The sequence below is a fragment of the Acomys russatus genome, chromosome 19 (assembly GCF_903995435.1).
Source record: "Acomys russatus chromosome 19, mAcoRus1.1, whole genome shotgun sequence".
Lineage (NCBI taxonomy): Eukaryota > Metazoa > Chordata > Mammalia > Rodentia > Muridae > Acomys > Acomys russatus.
This window is the reverse complement of record NC_067155.1, coordinates 23,873,406-23,899,874: the sequence shown is the minus strand read 5'-3', so window position 1 is coordinate 23,899,874 and position 26,469 is coordinate 23,873,406. Positions and strand designations below refer to the sequence as shown.

Here is a 26,469-nt window from a genome sequence, read left to right as displayed (position 1 = left end):
CAGGTTACCCACCCACCTGCAGCCTCTCCTCAGCACCCAGCAGGCTTTGGGCTAGTTAGAGACGGGCAGACTCTAACCTGAGAAGTTCCATGCGGGAGCTGTCCTGGAGTCAAAGCCGTGGTTACAACATCCATGGTGCATTCCCATTTCTATCGTCTGCCTGAACATGTCCTGATGTGGGAAATGTGGGGTATCCTTGAGTTTGATAGCGACCTTTGTTCTTGTCAAGAGTTAGGATGCCAGAGCTCACAAAACTTCCACAGAGTGAGTGGCCTCCGTGTTCTTGTCTCACTAATTTAAAGAATGAAATTCACAGAGCACAGCAGGTGAATTGTAGGGAGAAGTTTATTATAGATTAATAGGTGGGGGCTACAGAGAGCAAGAGTGGGGTTGAGGCAGAAAGCAGGGATGCAGGGATGAGGTACCATTGAGATGTTGGTCTGGGGCTTTTTAAAAGACTAACAGAAATTGAGGTGAAACATGGGGAGGTGGATGAGCCGGTCTGTCCAGTTGGCCCAGCCACAGGTGTCCAGCTGGATCCTCTTAAGTAGGCCTCCTCATCACACATGCAGGCACAGGTAAGAGATAACAAGAGACCAGGGAGCCAGATCTCTTGTCCTCTGGTATTTCTGGTCTGCAGCGAAGAAGACATCATTGGAGTTGTTGCTTGGGGTGCCTGCTCTACCTGGGGTTCTAGCTCCTCATGCAATGCTGAGTGGGCACTATGCCGATGAAGCAATGCTTTCTGCAACCAAGCTGGCTTTGGAGCTACATACAGTTCTGGAAAGGCAGCAGAGGCTGATGGGGGCGGGGTAGGGGTAGGGGTGTGAAGCGGGTGGGGGTGAGGGGAATAGCTCTCTTCAGTAAATGGAATGAAATCTCTGGCCCAGTAGGGGCCTGATGTTTTAGTTGGGCCAGTCAGTCACCTGACTTAAGGGGGCTAAGGGACCCCTTAAGGAAGCAAGGCTACCTTTAGCCATGCTAAACAGATAGTATGAGTCACTGTGAGTTTAATGAGATACTGTACTTTTCTTACCAAGAATTCCTGGCCCCTAGCACAGTCCTTCCAGAGTCACCATGAGGTTCTCTGGGGTCTGCTTGCTTTTCAGAAGTCTATGTTCTCTCCTGTCTGCTCAGAAGCTGGCCAGAGCCTAAAGTATGCTTTCTCTGGTACCTGTAGAGACCAAACCAACACCATTTTGTATTCAGGGCCTAGCACCTGAACACCACCCCCTCCCTGGAGTTTCCAGGGAGAGCCACAAACAAACAGCTAACAACTGTTCCTAGGGTAGCCCTGGTCCCCCAGCCAATCAGCTTAATGGGCTTAAAGGCCCGCCATCTTCCCTTCTCATGAGGGGGCTGACGGTCCAGGCTCTGAGCTTGACTAATAAACAAGACTTTGTGTGATTTGCATCCAGCAGGTTCCTGGTGGTCTTGGAGGTGGGGTCTCATGACTAGGGCATCACATAACCTTTTGCTTTTTCTCTAAAGCATCCCACCCACCCCACCATGTGGCTGCTTGTCTGCTGCGTGGCTGGCCTCCAGCCTAGCTCTAGAAAGGCATGATTTTTTCTCACTTTCTACCTCTGGGACAGAGCTGTTGAGATTTATAGCTGCCCCCTTGTTTCTCTCTCTCTTTCTTTCTTTCTTTCTTTTCTTTGTTTGTTTCATTTTTCAAGACAGGGTCTCTCTGTGTAGCCTTGGCTGTCTTGGACTTGCTTTGTAGACCTGGCTGGCCTTGAACTCATAGTGATCAACCTGCCTCTGCCTCCCGAGTGCTGGGATTAAAGGCATGCGCCACCACCGCCCAGCTACCTCATTTCCTGGTTTTGTTTTTTCATGAATAAAGGTGTGCTCAAGCTACCCTTTGAAGTCATTCTTCAGTTCTCATTATGAAGATTAAAAATCACCAGGGAACCCGGATTTTTCCACTTCCTTGCAGCGTCTCTGCTGAGACTTCCCTACATTCCCAGCAGCAATACTGGGAAGCCGAGTGTCAGCTGTGCACAAGGAGGGTGTGAGCTCATGTCACCAAACTGGTGGCTGGGATTATCTGAGGGAAGCTGACCATGACCCATGGCTTCGTGACACGCAGCAGCACACATTCATTTGGATTTTTTTTATGACACTCCACTTGCCACGCGGAAGGTAGCACCTCTATTGTTTGTCTATGGAGGACTGACAGCAGAGGTGGGATCATTTTGGGTTTTTGTTTGTCTTTTTAATGGGCTTTATGTCATTACACTGCTGTGGCTTTAAGAACCTTTAGCAGAGGGGCTCAGTAGTTAAAAGTGCTTACTTTCTTGCAGCGGATGTAGGTTCACTTCCCAGCGCCCACAACAGGTGGCTCACAACTGTCCAACTCCAGCTCTCAGGCTCTCACAGGAATCTACACATAAACTCACACAGGCACACATACATGTACATATTGATTTAAAAACAAATACAAGCAGACCTGTAGACGAGGCTGAGGGTACCTTACCTACCTTACTTACCTAAGGGTACTTTAGTTTTTAGAGAAGGATCAGGCATAAGGCTGAGGCATCTGTGACTATGCTTCATGCTCTTCTGGCAAAGAGAAGGCATTTTTATCAACTCTCCTTTTCATGTCCATTTAACAAAAGTAAAACATAGCTAATAAAGTTGGATGTGGTGCTCACACCTATAATCCCAGCACTTGCGGAGTCAGAGGCAGGAGGATCTCTATGAGTTCGAGACCAGCCTGGTCTACAGAGTGAGTCCAGGACAGCTAAGGGCACACAGAGAAAACCTGTCTTGAAAAAAAACCAACCAATGCTGTAAGTTTGAGGCCAGCCTGGTCTACAAAGTGAGTCCAGGACACCCAAGGCTAACACAGAGAGACCCTGTCTCGAAAAACCAAAAAAAAAAAATAAAAAAAAAAAAGAAAGAAAAAACCAACCAAACAAGCAAAATTAACTAATTAGTTTACTATTTGATTAAGATAAAACAAAATTTTTTAAAATGTCATTGTTGTTTAGTAGTTAACATAGTCAATTCCCCTGAACCTTCCAATACTACAAATATTACTACTTGTTAGGATCTTTTTTAAAAAATATATTTTATTAATTTATTCATATTACATCTCAATTGTTATCCCATCCCTTGTATCCTCCTATTTTCCCCTTACTCCCCTCCCCTATGACTGTGACTAAGGAGGGGCCTCCTCCCCCTGTATATGCTCATAGGGCATTAAGTCTCTTCTTGGTAGGCTGCTATACTTCCTCTGAGTGCCACCAGGCCTCCCCATCCAGGGGATGTGGTCAAATATGGGGCACCAGAGTTCGTGTGAAAGTCATACCCCACTCTCCACTCAATTGTGGAGAATGTCCTGTTCATAGGCTAGATCTGGGTAGGGGTTTGAAGTTTACTGCACGTACTGTCCTTGGCTGGTGACAAATTTGTTTTATAACCTCCAGGCTAAAGAACAATTAAATATGTTTAGAATGCCCCTATTACTTTTATGCCTTAGACCCAAGGCATAAAGAATTACTTATCATTAAAAAAAAAATTTTTTTTTTTTTTTGAGACAAGGTCTCTCTTTGTTAGTTTTGGCTGTCCTGGACTTGCTTTGTAGACCAGGCTGACCTTGAACTCACAGTGATCCACCTGCCTCTGCCTCTCAAGTGCCAGGATTAAAGGCGTGCGACACCACCGCCCAGCTAAAATTTTTAACTAATATTTTCATACAATATATCTTGATATTTTGATCATATTTTCTCATCCTCCCAACTCTTCCCAGATCCACTTCTTTTCTCCTTGTATGTGACTGCATGCATGCATGTGCCTTTGGAGGTCAGAAAAGGTCATTGGGTCACCAGGCACTGGAAGTACAGGCAGTTGTGAGCCACTGTGTGGGTGCTTGGGAACCAAACCTCGGTCCTCTGGGAGAGCAGCAAGTGCTCTAACCACTGAGCCAGCTCTCCAGCCCTGACACTGGACATCTAACCCGTTAGTCAATGAATATCTGTGGACATCTTTGTGTTTGGAGCCAAAGGAGTTAATCTTATGGAAAACTGCCTTCTGGAGAAGTCTTCCCACTGAAGCAAGCTTTCTACTTACAGAATGAGTCATGAAAATCCACATGTATTTTATAGAAAATAGGAAATATTTAATGTATATAAATTTATCTTCCTTGGCAATTATTTATTTACAACTGATGATTGATACCAACAATTGAGGTAAAAATATACATGAGGTATAAATATAATATTTTAATGTAATATTTTATTTCCATCAGCAAGTAACAATGAATAAAATACTGTGGCACTTGACAAACAAGCCCGATGCATCACTTCCTCCCCTCCCGTTTCCCTTTATTTTAAAGATAAACCTTGTAGTTAGCAGAAGTGGTGAGTGTTTGCATAAAACTGAAGTCAGGCAGGCTAGAAGGGAACAGGGGTCGAGGACCTACAGTCACACTACTTTATTCAGTGCGACATATTCCCCTGCGTCCTGGGCTCGCATGGCGTGTCCTTGAGGCCAGCATCCCTCAGGCTCATTAGAAATACAGAAGGGCAGGCCGGATTGGAGCACTTTAACAAGGTCTTCCAGGGATTCCCAGCCCATGCAAAGTAAGGGTGCTCCTTGGGGGACAGTGCCACCCATCCTGGGGTGCCCATCCTGCTTTCAAAGGCATAGTGCCCCAGCAGGAACAGTGTTGGCCCAGACCAAGCTCCACTGATGATCTTGCCAATACATAAAGTCATCCAGCCTGGCATGCATGACACAATGGCAGAAGGAAGTTTGTCCACTCCACAGAGCACTGCTCAGATGGCAGCTTGTGGTCTGACTGCCACTCTCCCAGGCAGACATGAGAACGAAAAACTCCTACCCTGGTTCTCCTTGTGCCACACGAAACATACAGAAAATATCTCTATTCCTCCCAATAAAATGATTGCACACCACAGATAAAACATCACAGTAGTGTCCATAACACAACGAGAAAAGCCCTGAAAACACACACTTGTCTTTCCCTTCTCTTTCACCACTAATTGCTGAATCAGTCTCTGCCCAGACAACCTAAGAAAAATCTCTCCTGGAAGCCAGACGGTAAGTGACCTCTCTGCAGATGTTGCATTACAATAAAAACAGTAAATCCACTCTCACTTGGTTAAGGGAAGCCAGTTTGCTCAGTCTGTACAATAATAAATAAGGTTAGGGGCAAATGCGCTGGCACCGGTGCTGGGTGATAAAGAAGCTGGAGTTGGTACATCTGCCTGGAATTTTGACAAGTAACCAACGGCACAGTTTTGGTCTTCCGGTTAGTTTAAAACCCCGTCTTTTAGATGGCAAGGTTTTCAATGACTTAGACTGTAAGAGCGTCATATACAGGACACTTGGAATTCCCTGAAGCTGTGATGACCCTGGATGCTCGATGGACCACCATCTCACTTTGTCTGGTGTCCAGAATCAAGGTCAGTGCAAGAACATGTTGAATAACTGTGGCCATTGAGGCCACTGGTCGAATAGATCGCTAAACAGCATTGTAAGAACTGTCTGAATCTAGAGAGGGCATGCGGCTCCTTTTGGCTCCGTGGAGAGGCTCCAGTGTTTATTCCTAAGGCGGGTTGTGTTAGTACCAGCTCTGTTTCGGCCCCTGGTGTTAATTCCAGCAGTCGCCAGACATCTCACTCAAATTTCATGGGATGGGCCCAGAGGCGATGCAAAATCTAGTCTTGGATTTGGCAATAAGCTCTCACCTGCTGCTTTGTGTTAAAGAGAAGCAAGTATTATTTCCCCCACTTTATCATAATACCACCCACTCCAGTTTTTAAACATCACAAATACGAGGCCAACACGTGGAAGATGATTTTAACTTCGGTTTTCTTTGGTTAGCTAATCTTTGGGTAAGCATCTGCAGACAGACGAGACTACACACTTCATGCTTTGGTGTTTGGCAGCAGGCTCTGCTCAGCTGGCAGGACAGGAGGGACGTAGGGTCTGCAGCAACCCAGAAGTGCCATGTGAGGAGACTCACAGAGTCAGATACCGAATTATATACAAAACTGGTATTTTACATATATACAGTAAATGGAGATATACACACATATACAAATGCTACAGTACAGTTATTTACAGCCAAGACATGCTTCTTAGAAGCCTTTAAGTAGCAAATTAGTCAACGTGTAAGAATAATCCATTTAATTTTAAGCATTATAGATAAATGTTCCGACAGGTATTAGTAGGGATCAGCCATCTCCAGGCAGGCTAAGAACGTTCTCCGTGGTCTCCTGTTCCCACAGTGACACACTCTCCTTCACATTCACGCACCCTCCATGCTGTGAGGCTTTATCACTTCCGGTTCATCACTTCCTGTTCCCTGAGTTTGGTGTCACACTGGGGAAAGATCAGATCTTTGTTTCTGGACCCTCAGCAATGAGAGGCTGGAAAGAGTTCCTAATTCTGGCAACTTCTGCAGCACAGAGGTGTCCAAAGCCTTTGCTGTACCATTCTGGGGAGTGACCCCTGCCGGGAGAGAGCAGAAAGGAAGTGGGAAACTTGTCAGAGGACTTGGGGTGCTGGAGGAGGAATAGTCCTTGGGCTTGGAGCAACAGTATTCTGGGAACAGCTTGTGGCTGTCGTGTCAAGGGTCTGAGGACCTCATCTTGTCACCCAGTATTTCTGTCACCAAGCACTTTGTCTTCGCAATTCATCAGGTGCTTCAAAATGTTACCAACTTCTCAAAGGGAATGGGAAGACTCACACGGAATCTGGAAATTGACCAAAACCCAACAACAAGCTGCCAACCCCAGCACTGGGGAGGCAGAGGCAGGCAGATCTCTGTGAGTTTGAGGCCAGCCTGGTCTACAGAGTGAGTTTAAGGACTGTCAGGGCTACATAGGAAACACTGTCTTGAAAAACCAAAACCTCCAAAACAAAACAAAACAAAACAAAACAAAAAACCCCAACAGTTTCCCAAACCCAATAACAAAATGCAACTAAATTTATATCTACCTAAGCAACGAGTTCAGCTTTAGCACCATGAATGCCTTAAAGCATTCAATTTAAATTAGGATCAGTGGTGGGTGGGGAGGGCACGTGTAAAAAGCAACACAAGACAGCCTGAAGAGAAGGCTCCTCCAATGAAGAGTTTGCTGTGGCCAGGCGTGGTGGCGCATGCCTTTAGGCCCAGCACTCGGGAGGCAGAGGCAGGTGGATCGCTGTGAGTTCGAGGCCAGCCTGGTCTACAAAGTGAGTCCAGGACAGCCAAGGCTACACAGAGAAACCTTGTCTCAAAAAAAGAGTTTGCTGTGCAAGCTTGAGGCTCCAAAGCAGCAATCCTCAGCACTATGAAAAACACTGGGTGTGGCACAAACAGGGGCGCAAAGGTCTCTGCTCAGTGTTCAGCCAGCTGAGCTAGTGAGTGAGCACCAGGTTCAGTGAGAGATTCTGCCTCCTCCCCTCCTCCCCTCCTCCCCCCTCCAGGCGCCCAGAGGGAGAACCCGAGAAAGACACCTGGCATTGACCCCTGGCTTTCACATGGGCACGTGCAATAAAATACATACACATGAATAAAAATAAGAAACAGAATAAAATTCACAATTACTGAGGCGTGATGTATCTGTGTGTTCTGCATGTGTCCTCAAAATAGAAAATAAGGACGACACCAGGAATTATTCACAAAGGGCTGAGCTGTGGGATTACCCTAATGTGAAGTGCTATGTGGTTAGATAAAGCAAATATGGCAACTATAATGTATCAGTGGCTCTCATCATAGTTATGAAGTAGCAATGAAATGATTTTATGGTTGGGGGTCACCACATAAGGAATTGTATTTAAGGGTCACAGCATGAGGAAGGTTGAGAATAACTGGTATCTATCATCTATCTATCTATCTATCTATCTATCTATCTATCTATCTATCATCTATATATCTATCTTTCTATCATCTATCTAGTCATCTATCTATCCATCCATCCATCATCTATCTATATATGTATCCATCATCTATCATCTATATATTTATCTTTCTGTCATCTATCTAGTCATCTATCCATCCATCCATCATCTATCTAGTCATCTATCATCTATTTCTCTGCCTATCTACCTGACAGTTCTTAGTCATCTTTACCACAATGAAGCTGAAGGATGTCACTATGTTCAACACAAGAAGCTAAGTTCAGAATGCTGCGTACTGCCTGCCCTCGCCTCTACGTGGACCCTAGAAACATGGAGTTCCCTGGTTTACAGGGTAGAATGGTGCTGCCCAGAGACCACATAGAGAGAGGCGCTGATCATATGAGGCCAACTGGGTTTCAATTGGGTTGCGGCTGTGAGCAATCATGATGACTATAGTTAACTTTCCTCATGGAGAATTCAGAGATTTGTGGCCCGCGTGCTGTAACCAGCACATGGTAAGGCGTGTCTCCACTTCTTTGACCACTGGCTACACTTCTCTGCTGGGACCTGTGTGCCCTTCTAGTTGTTCTGAAACATGCTGCAGGCAGCTGTACCTGTGCCAGAGAAGCAGCAGGAGCGTTTTGGGAGCCTCTGGTGATTTTCACTCTAACACTCCATCTCCTGACTCTAATGACTTCCATTTCACCTCATTCCACAAGGTTGACTTGCTGGCCTCCGAGAGTGGTCGTGTGCTACTTGGGTGACTGTAGGGGAAACAACATGTTCTTGTTTTTTTTTTTTTTTTTTTCCCTGAGACAGGGTTTCTCTGTGTCACCCTGGCTGTCCTGGACTTGCTTTGTAGACCAGGCTGGCCTTGAACTCACAGCATCCACCTTCCTCTGTTTCCCGAATTCTGGGATCAAAGGCATGTGCCACCATGCCCAGCATGTTCTTGGTCATTGTTAGATATTTTATTTATTTATTTTTGGTTTTTTGAGACAAGGTTTCTCTGTGTAGCCTTGGCTGTCCTGGACTCACTTTGTAGACCAGGTTGGCCTTGAACTCACAGTGATCTGACTGCCTCTGCCTCCCAAGTGCTGGAATTAAAGGCGTGTGCCACCACCGCCCGGCGTTGTTAGATATTTTTATAGCTTGGCTTGGTGATTCTGCTATGTGGACATGTGTCGAAACATCCTTGTGTGTGCCACAAACACCACACCTTTACTTGTTAGTGAAAAGAAAGGAATAAATTAGAAAAAGAAAAAAGGAAAACAAAGAAAAGCAATTTCTTTCTTTTTTTTTTTCTTTCTTGGTTGTTGTTTGTTTTTGAGACAAGGTTTCTCTGTGTAGCTCTAGCTGTTCTGGACTCACTCTGTAGACCAGGCTGGCCTAGAACTCACAAAGATCCACCTGCCTCTGCCTCCCTGAGCGCTGGGATTACAGGTGTGTGCCACCACGCCTGGCAAAGGCCAAAGGTCAGCATTTTAGGAAGCAGGAAGAAGTAAGATGAGGGCATGTGGTCCTCTGTGGAAGCTGGTTCATGTTGGTGAGAACAGACTAGAGGAAGAAGAAACCAGAGCAACAGACGGGGTTCGGGTGCACACACCACGAGAGCAGAGGCTCCTGAGGACCCTGTCTACCAACATCGGGCGTGGCCACTTACTTCAGGTCTATCCTGCAGATATGGGTCAGCCTGGACTTGCCAGAACCGCAGGGTTCTATCAGGTACTGAGAGTCCATCACTGCCGCCCGCACACCACCCATCAGCTGGGCTTCTTCATGCTCCACAGACAGGGACACCAGGGTGCACATTCCTTTGGGCAAGTCAGTCTTCCAGGTCCTGGAGACAAGCAAGCCACGAATGAGAGTGATGTCTCCCAGCCGCTCCAAACCTGGGCTCTAGGCGCTGGTGTTAGGCACTTGGATTAAGCTAACTGCTTCTGTGAGCTTCTGTGAAGTTCACACTGTGAGGTTCAAAGAATGGATCTCAGCTTCCTACTTCCAGACTTGGGTTTGGGACCCTAAACTGAGGCCCCGTCCTGGTCTGCCAAAGAAGCTCCTGCCCATCATCGAAGGGACTCCAATTCTGAACCAGCACTTACTCATCTAATTGCTCTCTTTGTCTATTGAGTGCACCCATGTGCTGGGCCTGAGAAGCAATGGAATACATGATGATGCATTCAGTGTTGGAGGAGAGACAACCTGAAAAAAGTGCAAGGTGTGTCTGGGGGAGGGGACAGAGGAGGAATACACTTCCTGGAGGAAGTGATAAAAGGTTTAGCAACCACAGGATCTGCCTAATTTAAAAGAAACTGAACCTTCACCAACCCAATAGCTTGGCTCAGATAGCTGAGTAGCTCTTGAGTGGGAAAAGAAATAAATAGAGTTGCTTTGAGTCCAGACAGAGAGGCAGGAGGGTCATTAAAGCCCACTAGGGGAAAGAGATGCCTAGCTGGCATAGCCCCTGTGGATGGCACGGGCCCCACGGTGGATGATGTGGTCAGACGGTGGTTAACTCAGGTTAATCCGCTCTTGGGTTACCTGGCGAATGAGTTAACAAGTTACTAGAGGAATGGCTTTCCCATGGAAGAGCTTTCTGTGGCAGGACTGCTCTGTCCTGCCATGGCCTCTGCTATGCTGTGGCTGGGTGCTCTCAGACACCTCAGCCCTCCAGACTCTGGAGCCAAATCCCTACCTACTCCCTGTAGAAATCGCCACTCTAGACTATTTCATCACAAGCAACAGAAAAGCGAAGAGGCCTGATGAGAATCTGAGGGTGCGGGGGCCCGATATGTCAGAGAGATGGTGCCGTCCTCACCCTGGTGAGACTGCTCCTCTCTCCTCCCTTTTCTCCTTCTTGAATCAAACTTAGGGCATTTCTGAGGGCATGAACCAGGTCTGGGGCCGAGTTCTTGCACTGAGTTTCACAGCCCATGTACCTTTATGTGTATGGGTATGTATGTACGTATGTATGTATGTATGCATGCATGCATATATGTATATATATAAAATGTGTGTATATATATATTATGTGTGTATCTATATATGGTACATATAATATATATTTATATATAATATATTATATATGTGTGTATATGTAGCCTTGGGCTACACACACACACACACACACACACACACACACACACATATACATGTATATATATATATATTATACAGAAATTCTATCCTCACTCTCTCCTCATGTTATTTATTCCCTCTAGGATAAGTAAGCCTGTATCCTTTTCTTATTTTTTATTGTCTGTCCCCAGCAAAATATGAAGCGGGTCTGAGGGGATTGCTTAGTTGGTAAAGGAGCATAAACATGGGGGACTGAGCTTGATTCCTGCTCTGACACAAAAAGCCAGGATGGTGCAGGCCTGTGACTCATCACTGCGCAGGTGGAGGCAGGATGCTTCTTCCCTGGGGATTTCTGGCCAGTTGGCTTAGCCACTAGCCACGGGTCTGAGAGAGAGAGAGAGAGAGAGAGAGAGAGAGAGAGACCCTGCCTCAAAAATAGTGAAGTACATGGAACCTGATCCTAGGCACGTGTGTGCAGGCATGCACACTCCTATCCCCCCCCCCACACACACATACACACTCAGAAACCTAAACTCTGAGAGGAAAGCAAGATAGGTCTGTTATGTCCACCCACAGCACCCCTTGGAGCCAGAAGCTGTGACTGGAGTAAAGTATGAGGGGATGGTCTACAAGAGACAGTAGGCTGGTAGGTTCCTTGTAGGGACCCCCTGTCAGTGTCCACAGTGTCCATTCTTGACAGCAGCTAAAATAGATGATGCCTTAATAACTGACCGGAGGCCACCCCTAGCTAATGGCCTACCTTCTCATCAGGACATGACCTCTGGGATCCACAGATATGTATGGGTTTTTTTGTTTGTTTGTTTGTTTGTTTTTGTTTTTTGTTTTTCGAGACAGGGTTTCTCTGTGTAGCCTTGGCTGTCCTGGACTCGCTTTGTAGACTAAGCTGGCCTCGAACTCACAGTGATCTGCCTGCCTCTGCCTCCCGAGTGCTGGGATTAAAGGCGTGGGCCACCACGCCCGGCACCCTCACAGATATGTAGGAGAAACAGCCACTTAAAAGTTAAGGTCCTAAGGATCCAAACCAAAGGCACAAAGGACTCATATGAAGAATCACCTCTGCTTTGCCCTCAAAACTCACTTCATAAGGCGACTATTTCAAATATACATTTGGGGATTTCGCCAGCAAAGCCTCTTACACTGCTGATCTGTGAAGAGATTGCTTGTGTTTTTAATAAAAAAAGATATATTGCTGTAATTACATTTTGTTCATGTTCTTAACTCTCCCAACCCCTGCTCTTGCTGGTGACACAGTGCATTTCTTGTGCAAACTTCCTGTGATTGGCTGAGCATCCCACTCCACACCAAGAGAGCAGAGGTCTGGGATTAAGCCCTAAGCCCACCAGAAGCATTATTTGAACAGGAGACACGGGGGCCCAGGACACTTTGCCGAGACTGAGCTCTAATGGAATGCCTGGTGTCTCGGCACGCTTGGACTTCCAGGGCTGAGCTGGAATTTCCATGCAGGGCAGTTAGCTGTGAACATGTGAGTTCACATACCCTCCCATCTCCAAGTTCCCCAAAATGAAGACCTGCTTTCTTCCTCAGGGAGAAAGGCCAAACCAGGAGTAAGGCCAGTTGGCTTTGGTTTGCATAATTTGGCAGACAAACCTGACAAACTGCACTATTCTGAGGCCTCTGTTCTAAGGAAATGAGTGATATTCATGGCCCAATAAACTGCAGGAACCACAAGGAGAGGGGCTGTCAGAGAGCTGGGGTGAGCTGTAGATTGTGGGAAGATGCCGGAAGTCAGGCATAACTAAGGCAAGGTCACAGAGAGCTGAGTTTAGAGCCCCAGAGCAGGCTGGGAGGACTCCAAGAAGCCCTTCTGTCATCAGCTCTCATCCGGCCTTTGGAGCAGGACCGTGTACGCCACCGAGTCAAGCTTACCTGAGAACCACGAAGTCTCTGGAGGGATGTGGGGCCATGCTGTTCAACACATACTGGTAGATCTCTGTTTGCCTGTCCAGCGTTTCCACAACCTTCCACTGCAGGAAGTGCTCATCCCACAGGTGGCGCTCTCTTAGCACACGATTCAGCACCACGGAGGGAGGTGCCTCCACCTCCACAGATGCTTTCCACAGCTTCAGCGGGTTCCCGTCCCCCACCTTGGTAAAGACACAGGGGCAGGAGCTGAAGAGGTTACTGGGGACCACCCAGACCTACCTCCTTGTACTGGGCATTCCAAACCATCACTGGATATATATAAGGTGAGTAGGCGATGCCGTACCCAGAGTTAAAAGGCACACGCTTCAGTCTTTGAGCTGATGAGGAGAACGCTAATCAAAACAGCCACAGGCACAAACACACTCGAGCTGTGTGAGCCAGGCACGCTTTAACCTACTTGACTTGTACGTGGTTCTCCTCTGCCAGGTTCTCTTAGAATGTTCACCTTCACAAGCGAAACATGCTGGTCACTGATTTTTCCCCCCCCCGGCATCATACAGAGACAGGCACAAAGCAGACTGGGACCCAGAAACCCTCTGGTCCAGCCTGGGCTCTGATAGGAGTGCTACTGGTGGCTTTCTGAACAGCACCCGGACCGTCACCATTCCGGCAGGTGTGAAGTCCTGGGGTTCAGCACGCATTCTGCAGCAGAAGTAAACTCTACCTTTTTGAAAGCAAGGTCTGTGTTGTTGGGACTGGAACACGTGACCCATCCTTTGAATTTCTCCTTAGCTTCTTTCTGGAGGCCTTGGACAAGATGCTCCAGGTATGTGTGGAAAGTTGCCCCGCTCTCTGCCAGCTGTGCTCCCAAGTCTTCCAGGCTGGGTGCATGGATTTCGGCCTCTAAGTATGAGCTCTGAGACTGGGCTACCATCTCGTGTGGAACCTGAGCCAATGAATGCACGAAAGAGCAAAGCAGTTGGGTTAGAGACGCTGAGAGGGACAGAGGAATCCAAGTCATCCCGTCCACAGTCAAGGTCCATCTGAGATCAGGTCCAAGGCTGAGAGAGACCTTCTTAAAGTTATGAAACACACATGTGGTCCTGGCCTATGTTCATTATGCAAAACACTGAGACTCCTTCCCAGTCCTGTGTTCCATTTTTCTTTTTATTCCATCTGGCAAGAGTGGGCTCAGGCAACTTCACTCATTCATATACACTGACACACTGAGGGAAAATTCAGTTATAATTCAGAAATGGATGGCTTCACAGTTTTCAGTACAGTTTTCTCACTGACAAATGCCAATGTTGCCACAGAGCGTGTGCCTGGTGTCTCATCCACTTGCCTCTTAATGCATGCACGGTTACCTTCATAGGCTGTCCTTGATTCTAGTGACTGGGATTGCTCAATGCTCATATTCAAGTACATGTGCGCACACACACACACACACACACACACACACACACACACACACATGGAGAGAGAGAAAGAGACAGACAGACAGACAGACAGACAGACAGACAGACAGACACATAGAGAGAGAGGGACAGAGACAGACAGACAGATGCACACACAGGAGAGGAACAGAAAGAGAGAGAGAGAGAGAAAGAAGGAGGAGGAGGAGGAGGATGCTAATCAAGTTTGGGGTAACAAAATATATTGTAATTGGCCAACTGGCCTTAAAGCTCACAAAGGAAGCAAAGTTTCTATCTGCATTAGAAACTTTCATCATGCTGAGCCCCAAGCAGCCGTGACTGCCAAAGCCTGACTGTATAGCCAGCTCTTTATAGTAGAGTGAGGGCTAAGACTCCCGAGTGTCTGCTCCTTCCCAGGCCAAGAGCTCACCTCAAAGAGCCGGTTGCACTCTGTGATCATGTGGGCGAGCCCCTGAGCTGCAGCTAGATTTTCATTGAGGTCCTTTTGATCTGGCTTCCCGGTGGCATATTTCTTCTGGATGACTCTGTAATTGAAAATGAATGTGCTGAGCAGGTTCCCCAAGCCAGAGTGTGCTGGGGTTCCCTGATCATCCCATCTGCTTGACGTTTAGCCCCAGATGCCGCTCAGATCCCAGGCTTTCTCATTTCCAAATAAAAACCAATGACCACACATCTTTACATGCTCCAAGTCAGGCTGGCAGGCTGGCAGCTCACAACCAAAAGTCATGGAAAAATACAATGACAGGAAGAGCTGTAGGTGGGAAAATGATTTTTTTCCCCACTTAAAACCGCTCAACTGCAGGTTCCCATGCTGTTTTTTAAATATAGCCTTTTAAACCAATGATGGTGAAATACCTTTTTTTGTATTTTCCTTCTCCTTCCCACTCAAATAAAATAGGACAAAACTTCTCAGGCTTTCCGGACCTGAGCTGATGCACTTCAGGACTACCTTGGGAATGCTATGAGTCCCTGCCCAGGAATGAGGGCAAGTCATTCTGCTCCCACAAGTGTCCCCGTGATCATCTATCTGAACTGGACCAGAGAACACTTTAGTTTAATTTTACTTCTTAAGAAAATGGGTCTTAGCCGGGCGTGGTGGTGCACGCCTTTAATCCCAGCACTTGGGAGGCAGAGGCAGGTGGACCGCTGTGAGTTTGAGGCCAGTCTGGTCTACAGAGTGAGTCCAGGACAGCCAAGGCTACACAGAGAAATCCAGTCTAAAAATAACCAGAAAAAAAAAAAAAAAAAAAAAAAAAAAAGAAAGAAAGAAAGAAAGAGAGAAAAGAAAATGGGTCTTGGAGGAGGGACCTGGTTTGGTCTAGTGATGCTGTCAACGAGGAAAACTCACTTTGGTGAACTTTCTTTCTTCAGTAAGTTCAGGTGGAAGAGGGAGGGGGCCAGGCACACGGCCAGGTTCATGGGCGTCATCTGATTCTCTTCCACTAAGTTCACCACATCATTCAGGAAGCACAGGAGTGTCTGCAGGGCCTCCCTGTTCTCATCCGCCAACAGCAGGATGGCCGCCTGCACGGCCTGCAGCCGCTGCTCTTTGGGGACATCTGAAGAGAAGCGCAGGTACCAGGTTATCAGAGGGACAGTGGGGAAGAATGCATGAACAGTCTTTTTTCTTTTTTCTTTTCTTTCCCTGAGACAGGGTTTCTCTGTGTATGTAGCCTTGGTTGTCCTGGATTCACTTTGTAGACCAGACTGGCCTTGAACTCACAGCCATCCACCTGCCTCTGCCTCCCAAGTGCTGGGATTAAGGCCATGTGCCACCACGCCCGGCTGCATGAACATTCTTGTATTCCAGACAGAAGACACTTGGAGACATCAACAGAGCTGGAGTGTGAACCTCATCCGTCAAACTCCAGGATCTAAGTGTCCTGCTCACCCTCTTTGGCCAGGTAGCTTGGGTAGCACCTTCAGGGACAGCCATGGCTGGGAAGGACACAGCTGTGAAAGCCACTGGGTAAAAAAAGCAACAAAGACCTGGCCTCTGCCTACCACAGTAGAGTCCCAGGCCCTGTGGTTGGCATGGCACAATGAACCACGAGCAGGGAGTGGGTGAGCTGTTTGCCCTCGGCCACTCATAGGGAGCCAGTGCTTCCTGGGTCAGCCTGTCCCTGTAAGCCACCAGGGCTCAGTTTGCAGAATGTGCTAGCTTGACTTTGAGTGGCCACCCCGTGTTGCCTTTTTAAAGCGTGGGCTTTGAGTTGTGTTTGAGGAACAGGAGCCAGGTCCCCTGCAGCTGTGGGGAGTGAATGGCATCTCAACCTCCCCCAGAGTGACTCCTGTGGAGGCGGTGGGCATTGATTATATAGGCTCGAGGCCAATAGCTCAAGGACACAAAGTGGAAAATGGGAAAATTGCAACAAGTTGGGCTTGCATTTTGCTGCCCTTCCGGTTGTGTTGTTTTCATGATCAATTAGGTTTGATTCAGACAGGAGCCCACTTTGGTGAATATGGTTATCTTCCTTAAAAAGCCACACCCAGAAGTGGAGGTCTCCAAGGTAGGGTGTTTGCACACCTGGGTCACGGGGCAGGGTGGTCCTGACAATCCCTTGCACTTTCAACTGTGCTTTATAATGTGCAAGCAACCTCAGTGTATATCACGTGTCTTTAATTTATTAAGGAAGGAAAAATAGACACTCAGATATTTATTACTGGGGGAAGTGTGTGATAGAAAAGAACGGCATTGCCAGGCGCGGTGGCGCACGCCTTTAATCCCAGCACTCGGGAGGCAGTGGCAGGTGGAGTGCTGTGAGTTTGAGGCTAGCCTGGTCTACAAAATGGAGTCCAGGACAGCCAAGACTGTTACACAGAGAAACCCTGTCTCAAAAAAACCTAAAGAAAAGAAAGAAAGAAAGAAAGAAAGAAAGAAAGAAAGAAAGAAAGAAAGAAAAGAATGGCACTGGCTGCTCCAGAGCCACAGGTGCCCCCTCACCCGCGTCCTGGCTCTGTGTGTGCTCCTGGCCTACTCTAGCATTGTCCAGAAGGCTAGGAAATCCAATCTCTAGGACAGCGTGATCACCCGCTAGTGGTTCGCCCTGTGTTTTGTGTCCTGGCTAAGCTCTGCTGCGCTCAGCACCGCCCTGCTCTGTCAATGAGTGCCCAGATAAAATGAAACCTCTCTTCGACCTGGCTTCTTGGTTGTAAGCCTAGGCAAGAGCCAAAGGAATATTTATCTCTTGGAAACAATTGAGCTTTGCCCATAGATAGTGTCAACTTCAACCCAAGGACTGATTAAATGTTAACACTCATATCCATAAGGACGTCTAATGGAAAAACAGAGCGTGACCTCTCTCAGCAACATGGCCCTGAGCTTTCTTTTGGGCTCTAGGAGCCAATATCATTAATTCAGTTTCACCTATTCCCTTTGACGAAATAATATTTATTTAGGGTGTCATCCCTTCATTCTGTTTTTACAGGTGGTACTTAAAGTCTTCTCTGAATCTGCAATATTATACACCTTTTAAACACATTTGCTATGGAGTCTCTCGAGTGTGGGGGGGGCGGGTTCTGATTGGAGCAATTCCTTCTCAGGACCCCCTTGAGGCACATTTTGGTGTAAAAATCAAAGTCTGTGAGCCAGTTTCTCCCTAAGAACTGGTACTTGGGCAATGAAGCTGTTAGCCAGTTGTAATGATTTCATTATCCCAGTGAGAAAAGACCTGCGTGCTCATTTCTCACGTCTGCCTTTGTAACTTCATTTAGCAGAATGGGCTTTTAAATCAATTGTCCCTCTCATTACTACGTTAGCTAAAGTGGCTTTGTGAAGAACAACTGATTTAACGTCACTTCAAATCCTCCAAATGAAAAGTATAAGTTAGCCGAATTAAGGTATAACCTCGGTTTGGTTTGCTATCATTTCACCAGATGAAATGCATCCACGTTCTTGTTTGTTTCCAGCCTTCAGGATACATTTGACTATAAATCTACTATCACATTTTATATCCAATTGAATATTTACCTTTCAAAAAAAGTAAGACAGGTTTAACACACACACGTACACATACACACAATTCTATTGGGTTCTTTTATGTTCTAAATATATTAGAAATACATTGGAAATGAGCTTGAGGATGCACACAAAGGTGCAGTGAGTCAACATGTATGGATGTTGAGAAGGTGTGTTTAGACACATACAAAACTGAGCGAAGGCTATTTCTGAAGAGGTAGGTTTGTAACTTTTATATACTTTTTCACAGGTTCCTGAATTACTTGTATCATTAAAATGCCATCTTTTATGGGGCTGGAAATGTGGCTCAGCAGCTAAAAAGTGTTGAACGTTTTCACAGAGGACCAAGGTTCAGTTCCCAGCACCCACATGGTGGCTCACAACCACTCGTAACTGCAGTTACGAGACATCTAGCAGCCTCTTCTGACATCTGTGGGTACTGCATGAGTGTGCTACATATACACTCACACACACACACACACACACACACACACACACACACACACACACGCAACAAATCAGTCTTTAAAATTCCATCCTTTTGGCCGGGCGTGGTGGCGCACACCTTTAATCCCAGCAGACGCAGGCAGTTCACTGTGAGTTTGAGATCATGCTGTTCTACAAAGCGAGTCTAAGACAGTCAAGGCTATACAGAGAAACCCTGTTTCGAATAACAAAACAAAACAAAACAAAAACATCATCTTTCGACAGCCGGACGCATGGTGTTATTGGCACTTACACTGGTAGATGTGGAGGAAAGTCTCACTGAGCTTGTTGGTGAAAAGGGGCTCGGGAAGGTCCCGGAAAAACTGCTTCACCATGTCTGCCACGTCATACGCAGACTGGTCTTCATAGTTCACGTTCGCAGGGAAGTTCTCGTTCATCTGGCGTAGGGCGTGGATGCGAGACTTCACTCCTGACTTACGGAAAAGACCCACCTGAAATGAGTCACAGGAACACGTCAGCCAGGGCTCCTCTGGGTAGGACTCCTGGCTGTGACGAGGTAGCCTGGGGCCAGGATCGGAGGAGCTGGGAGTCAGACCATCCTACCTCAACCACTCTGAATTTCCAGTATAGCTACTTTAGGTAACAGCCAAGGATTGACTCCTCCCATCCAATAGAGACACACAGAGCTACAGTGGAAACTCAATGCGGAAACACACTCAGATAGATATTCTTTCTGAGTTGTAAACTCTTGTGTAATTTTGTTCAGTTTTTTAAACAAGCACCTGTATAAAGCATATACTAGGAGTCATTAGTGAACAGAGAAGGCAAAAATCCCCTGCACACATGTGGCGGCTCACAACCCTTTATAACTACAGTTCCAGGGGATCTGATGCCTTTTTCTGGCCTGTGTGGACACTGGGCATGCACAGAGTGCATATACACACATGTAAGCAAAAAACTCATACATATAAGATTAAAACAGTTAAACCTTTTAAAAAATAAAAAGGAAAGAGAAATCTTTTTTTTTTTTTTTTGAAAGAGAAATCTTACATTTTCATTTTGTATGGGGTCCCAGCAGGCCTGCTTTTTACCTGCCTTCAACACATCTCCAACACATACTCTCGCTCTCTCTTTTTAAAAAAGATTTATTTCCTTGTTATGTACAATGACGCTTTGCCTGCTGTATGCCTGTGTGAGGGTGCCAGATCCTGTGGAACTGGAGTTACAGACAGTTGTTAGCTGCCAGGTGGGTGCTGGGAATTGAACTCAGGTCCTCGGGAAGAGCCGTCAGCACCTTCTTTAGGAAGCAGCTGGTGCTAGGTTGTGAAAACCCCACTGCACAAGGACCTCTCTTGCCTGTGAGCTCCCCACCGAATGACAGAAGGCTGAGTGGTGAGTGTCCCTTCAGGTTACTTTCACCTGTTTCTTCTCTTTTGTTTTCAGTCCCTAGCTACCACAAAGGCAGGGCTCAAACAGTAGTTTACATAGATGGTCCCAGATCATCTTTCCTGTGTCTCAGGTAGTCAGCTGCTGAGCACCCGGAGTAGAGAATGCTTCCACTCAAAATGTCTTCCCAGAATTATTAGGCTTTTAAATCTTGAGGCTCCATTAGAAGAAGTGGTTGGGCGTGAGTGCTGCATTAGAATTCAAATTTCATCTAAATAGTATTAAATCTCCTCCCTGGTGTGTGTCCCTTATGCTAATCCTTGCAGGGCTTAATGATGTTTATCAGGGCTTCCATTTCCTCTTCTTTAGAAATGGGCCCGGCTAATGAAGAAAGGTTAGCCTTATTCAGAAAGCAGTGTGTGTGTGTGTGTGTGTGTGTGTGTGTGTGTGTGTGTGATGGGCAGTGATTCTGCACCGTGTTGGCTGAGCCTCTCGCTGCAGGAGCTTTGTATTTATCAGGAGCCAGGATTAACCTGTGCTGCAGCACGTGGGTGATTTAGGACGGATGTGAGAGCTCATACAGCAAAGCAAGGCTAGTCACGCGGGCTACCATGTCAGAAAACAGGTGGCTGCAATTGAAGGCTAACCCTCTTCACTCCATCTACGAGGGTGAAAGGGATACACTGCACTTCCTCATACATAAACTGCACAGCGCTGGGGAGTATGGGGGATACGGGTCAGCAATGACTGTTTCAGGGTTCCGTGCTGCTGGCTTTGATAGCCTTTTGATGAGTGCTGGTATTTCAATGACTGTTTAGCCTTAGGGAAGGGACCCCACAATTACAGGTGGCCTCCTGAGGTGCTCAGTGCCAGAGCCATACATAGACCGTGGCTGACAGGAAGGTTGTTTGAGGGTAGTCTGGTTTTCCACAAGCCTGGACTGAGAGTGCAAAGTCCTGTGCAGAAGTGAATCTCTTCAGTTCTGACAAGACCCAGTTGGCAAGGGAAGAGCACCTGCTCCCTTGCCCTCCTAGTCCTGCCTCCTGCTGTATGGACTCATTAGCTTTCATCTGCTCTAGAGCACCAGGGCAGCCTGTCCCAGCTGCCTTGGCTTCTTCCTGCTTCTCTAGTTTTCCTTGTTTCTACTTTCCTGTTACTGCTCTTTGCATTATGTGCTCCCCTATACACGACATGCAAAGGGAAGGCGATACACACGGCACCATCTATGTCCCTTTGGACAACCCACGGCTGCTTGTTATCTATTTATCTATTTGTTTGTTTGGTTGGTTGGTTATTTGCTGACCCAAGAGAAGCATCACCTTCCCAGGCAGGCTACATTGCTCATCAGTACCTCTGCGCTCAACAGGGTCTTCTCCTACAGAGGTCTGTACAGAGTTTTTCCACCAAGGGACCCTCTCAGACTGACATCGGGGAGAAGCCAGTGTAGTCGGTCTGAAGAAGTCTGTATGCCCACTCTCCTCTATTCCTATGAGTTACTTTCTCTCTCCAATTTTGGCTTCAGAAAGGGAGATGGGCCCAATCATAGGAGTGATTCAAGTGTAGATATGGCTAAGACTCCATGGGCAGCGGTGTTTTCTACCCAGTGACATTACAGTTCATTCATTTACATCCAAACTGGTTCAAGAAACAGCATGGCTTATAATGATCTATGAAAGGGACTAGAAAGGAATATTACAGCAAAGAAAAAATAAAAAGGAAAAAGGGGGAACTCAAGCTGGGAACGAGGTTGCAAGAAATTTGTGGCCCGGAGAGGTACCTACATTTCCTATAGGCAGGATATGCCTCTGCTTCTGAGCTTTCTAGTAGGCAGTACAGAGAGGAAAACACACCCAGTTAGATGAACTTGGAGTCTACAATACAAAACACAGGCCAGTGGGCCAAAAGAAACACGGTCCTCCAGTACCGAAGCCATGGACTTCCTCTCGTTCTCACAGAACAGGCACACCCTGGCCAATATCGCCAACAGCATCTTGACAGTGGATTTATCAATGATGGGTGGGGGTAGGAGGCATCATGCCCAAGTCTGGTGGGAAAAAGGCCTCCTAACAGTGCAGTGACTACAACAACAGGAAGTGAGGCTAGGTTTAGATGTTGGCCTCACTGTGGGGACCACGGTGTTGACACTAGCTGGGGTAGGGAGACCGAGAACAGACTGTAGTATACTTGTCTGAAACAAGCTGTGACAGTTACGATGGCTGCTCAAGCGTGGATGGGCTGCACTTCCTTTCCCCGGTCCCCAGCACATGCTGCTTGTCCTCTGAATGGCTGTACTGGCCATGCCTTTGGTATACACTTTAGACCTCAGGAAAGGACAGAGTAAAGAACTCCCAGGTAACTATGACAGGGGTGGGTCTGGTCTAAACCTTCAGAAAAATCGAGAGGTCTAAAAAAGTATGTTTGCATCCAAGGCTACCTACTTTCCACGAGCCAGAATCTTGGACATGTGCCAACCAACCAGCCCAACAGAATGGGAGCCGTTCTATCAGAGGGCATGGCTGTAATACTTTTGCCATTGGACAAGAGGTCCCAGGTTTTTCTCAGTAAGACACCAATGGGATGTCATTAACTCTGACTGTATGTGTATTTAGAGCAGAACCAGGACTGAAAACAAGAACACGTCCGTAGCCAGATTCATTGGTTTGCTCTACTAAGATGTTACAATAAATGCCAGACATTTTACATTGAAAACAAAAACAGCTACCTACCCAAATATCCAAAATGGCAGCCACCTGCCCGGTACTATGACATGAAAACATACAAAATTGTGAAATCATAGTCTCTAGGGAATAATGGTCAAAGAAGGTCACTAGCCAGTTCAGCCAAAGATGCTTACAAATAGCATTCAATTCGGCAAAGGGTCATTGTGATTTTAAGGACGGTCTCTGTTTCAACATCTCTACACATGTCAGGAGCCAAGATCTCTGAGTTCACGCGGCTTAGCCCCTTCTTGCCCACTGAGCCACAGAAGAAGGTAAATCAACCAAACACAGAGAAGGCCTCTCTGGGCTCCTCTGAACCTTGAGCGTGCTGGGTGAAAGCTGCTGCAGAACGCTGGAAGGCCAGCTGCTCAAGGGGCAGTCTATGAAGCCATTCGTTTTGGGGTGGAGTATGGAAGACAGGAACGAGGAGCAATTTGGAAGAGCTTTGTATATTATGGTATGGATCTCATTCTGCGCTTGGTCAGAGCCCACCATTATAAGGGTCCTTAAACTGTCCAGCAGGCACAAAATGACCGGACTATTTCCTTCCCGTGAACTTTCCCATCGACTCTTAGGGTTTATGTTTCAGCTGATATGGCTTTCACATTGTACTTGTGAGCTTTGGAAAAAAAAAAAAAGTAAATAAATCTGTTTTGCTTATTGGGCTGCTTTGAGAAATTAATAAAGGGAGAAACAACTAAATTCTAAATTTGTTTTTTCCCCCCAGAAGCAATGTGACAGAGATAAAAGAACGTTGTGCAGTAAATAGTTGCACTGGGATAATAACTTAAAATGCACTGCAGGTCACAGTCTACTTCCCAGTTTCAAGGGAGTGTACATTAGACATAGATACAAGGTACTAATATCAACTCTCTTTGATCGGCCAGGTTGTCACTCAACCAGCCAAGGAGTGAACACCATGGAAAGCTAGGCGGGGATGCAGCCTTGGCATACTGAACCTCGGCATTAAAGACCTCAGCGCTGTCTCCTTTTGCTGAGGCGTGCCTTGTACTGGATAGGCCTGACTCAGTCTACCATCCTCTCACCCCAAGCTCACGTTTGGGATTTACCACTCTACCTGATCCAGACAGTTGCTACGTAGAAACCTCAGTGCCTGCTGGATGCTCTGAGGCAGGGGCTGTCCTGTTCTCTGGACATGGACGATGAGAGGAACACCGAAGACGGTCTTGTCTTTGTAGTCGGGAACTTTCACCCTCTTCATGAACTTTGGAACGGACCTGGAATTCACAGAAACCAGGTCATGCAAGGTTCCTGGGGCGCACTGTGCTGACAGGCTGTGGAAGCAAGCGAGAGGGAGGCCAAATTCCTGAATAACTCAGAGGCAAAGGCAGAATTAAACTCTCTCTATGTCAGACAATCACCATCCCTGGGGCTCTCTGCTGGGCTGTCTCGGCCCTTCCCTATGTATCATTTCTGTTAGGTAACAAGATCCACATTAGCAAATGGCCCTTGTGGCTCTGTTTCCAAGTCGGGGGTGGTGAGCAATTTTTCCAATTTAACTGTGGCTGAAATAGCTCTTGTGTAGCAAATACCTAAAACTCCCCAATAGAACAACAAAAACAAAAAAAATGTATATAGCTGGGCATGGTGGTGCACGCCTTTAATCCCAGAGGCAGGTGGATCCCTGTGAGTTCGAGGCCAGCTTGCTCTACAAAGGGAGTCCAGGACAGCCAAGGCTACACAGAGAAACCCTGCCTGGAAAAAAACAAAACAAAACAAAAAATGCATGTAAAAATTTATAAGAGGAAGAACCAGCTTGGCTGGGGTTGAAGAAAGTGGAGGCAGGCAGAATTGAGCCACATTTTCTTGGCTATGTCTTTAACCAGAGCCAGCTCTACATCTTAAAGGGAATTTGAACACATATGCATATATTGATTTGACCACACAATTTATAACCTTTGAAAACATTTTTATAAACACACATTGGTTCATCTATATTTACCATATGATATAACGCTTTATATATCACTCACTCATTTATCCGCAGTAAGTCTGCATAGAGTGTTGATTTTCATTAGATCCTTAACTCCAAAGACATACTGCATAATCTCATTTTTACTTGCCAAGGGAAACAGAAGTGTACTTGAAGAATTAGCAAATTAATGCCGTAAGGGATTTGCTCTGTGCTGGCCACAAGGAACAAAATGACAGATGTGTCTTCATAAACTGCCAGCAATATTTTATGGCAGGTTTATTTCCAAGTCTTCTGCTCACAATTTATCACTCTTTACTGGCCTCTTTTTTCTTTTTTCTTTTTCCTCAGAACCTGACTCCCTTCCCTGGAAACCAACTAAGAGCTACAAATAAAGCAGTGTTTCCCGTTTGCTTCACCAGGCCTAGCCCGGCTACCCAGAGGGCAGAAGTCAAGCAGAAGGCTCCGTGGATTCCAGGAGAAGGTAGCACACAGTGCTCCATTCTCTGGACACCAAAATATAAACACTGGAGGCCTTTTATGGCTGTCCACTTAGCGCTGAACACGTGATCCCTGTGACCGTGCTACATACCAGGTCCAGCCGTGCTTGTTGGACATGGAGTACCTCTCCATGATGGCTGTGAGGCGGAGTAGCGAGAAACGCTGGAGCAGGTTCAGCTGGGCGGCCGTCTGGCTGCTGATGTGCAGGGTGGCGGGAGATGGCTGTGGCTGGTGAGAGAGCTGGAAGCTGCTCCATCGTAGGCGCCTGAAACAGATGGTCAGAGCTGCCAGTCACCTGGTGGATGGGAACTGGGAAGCTCTTGCCAGCCCTTTGGTACAAATGGCTACCCAGGAGTTTCTGTGCCAAGAAAATAACAGAGCAAAAGGAACAAAGACAGAGCTGCAGACTTAGCAAGTTGTAGAAACCCAGAATAGGGTATATTGACTGTTTCATTACGGGATTTAAATAAGAGGCAGTGTATTTTTTTTTTTTTAACTTTGTTTGCTTATTCTCAATTTTGCTCCTGAAGTGTTCAGGGCAGCTAATCAGGTGCATGTGTGCACGTGCGTGTGTATGTGTGTGTGTTTGTGTGCACCTGTATGTATGTGAAAGAGAAAATAAAAATGAAAGAGAGACACATGAAGACAGAGACAGAGAGATGGGAGAGATAATGAGGCAAAGAGATAGAGACATAAAACAGAGGGGTCATAGAAAGGGGGGAGAGGGAGAGAGGGATGGAGGGAGGGAGAGAAGGGAAGAGAAGAGGGAGAGAGGAAGAGAGAGAGAGAGAGAGAGAGAGAGAGAGAGAGAGAGAGAGAGAGAGAAGGAGGGTGGGGGGACGGAGGGGGGTATGCCTAGGAGTCTTAACACATTGAGTTTGTTCAGTATTTCCTACTTTCTATGCCTGCCTCCTCACAGTCCTTCATGCTGAGGTGGCATCTGAAGGTGACAGGCACAGATGACATACCAATGAGTCCTACGGTACATCACAGCCTCAAGGACCTCAGCGATGACCCATACAATGCTCCCAACTACAGGAGTCAGATCCCTTAGTGCACTTTCTAGGGTGCTTCTGTCCAGCGGCTTTTGTGCAGTCTATGAGCAGTAACTGACAGCAAAGGCCAAACACAAAGCATAAACAAGCCTTAGGTCTCAAAGAACACACAAAAAAAGCTATGCACAGGGACTGGGCCACAGTTGTCTCTGATCCCCCAACTACAGTGCTTGCTTAGATTTGTCTTGTA

The 26,469-nt window shown here is 46.7% G+C and overlaps 1 protein-coding gene across 6 annotated transcripts in view; it reads right to left on the bottom strand.

Annotated features, from left to right (window-relative positions):
• Window positions 1–5,218: 5,218 nt before the first annotated feature.
• Window positions 5,219–26,469, bottom strand: part of Stard13 (StAR related lipid transfer domain containing 13) — a 213,665-nt gene continuing 192,414 nt past the window's right edge. For 4 of the 6 annotated variants that reach the window (XM_051162824.1, XM_051162823.1, XM_051162825.1 and 1 more), the window contains 9 exons: window positions 25,316–25,489; window positions 23,869–24,028; window positions 18,977–19,175; window positions 15,628–15,838; window positions 14,689–14,803; window positions 13,568–13,789; window positions 12,847–13,064; window positions 9,524–9,700; window positions 5,219–6,486 (listed from right to left, as the gene is read on the bottom strand). In XM_051162824.1, coding sequence (XP_051018781.1) covers window positions 6,369–6,486; window positions 9,524–9,700; window positions 12,847–13,064; window positions 13,568–13,789; window positions 14,689–14,803; window positions 15,628–15,838; window positions 18,977–19,175; window positions 23,869–24,028; window positions 25,316–25,489 — 1,594 coding nt within the window. In that variant the 3' untranslated portion in view covers window positions 5,219–6,368. Of the gene's footprint in view, window positions 6,487–9,523; window positions 9,701–12,846; window positions 13,065–13,567; window positions 13,790–14,688; window positions 14,804–15,627; window positions 15,839–18,976; window positions 19,176–23,868; window positions 24,086–25,315; window positions 25,490–26,469 lie in introns of all 6 variants that reach the window. The other 2 variants (XM_051162822.1, XM_051162821.1) reach the window with 1 other exon arrangement.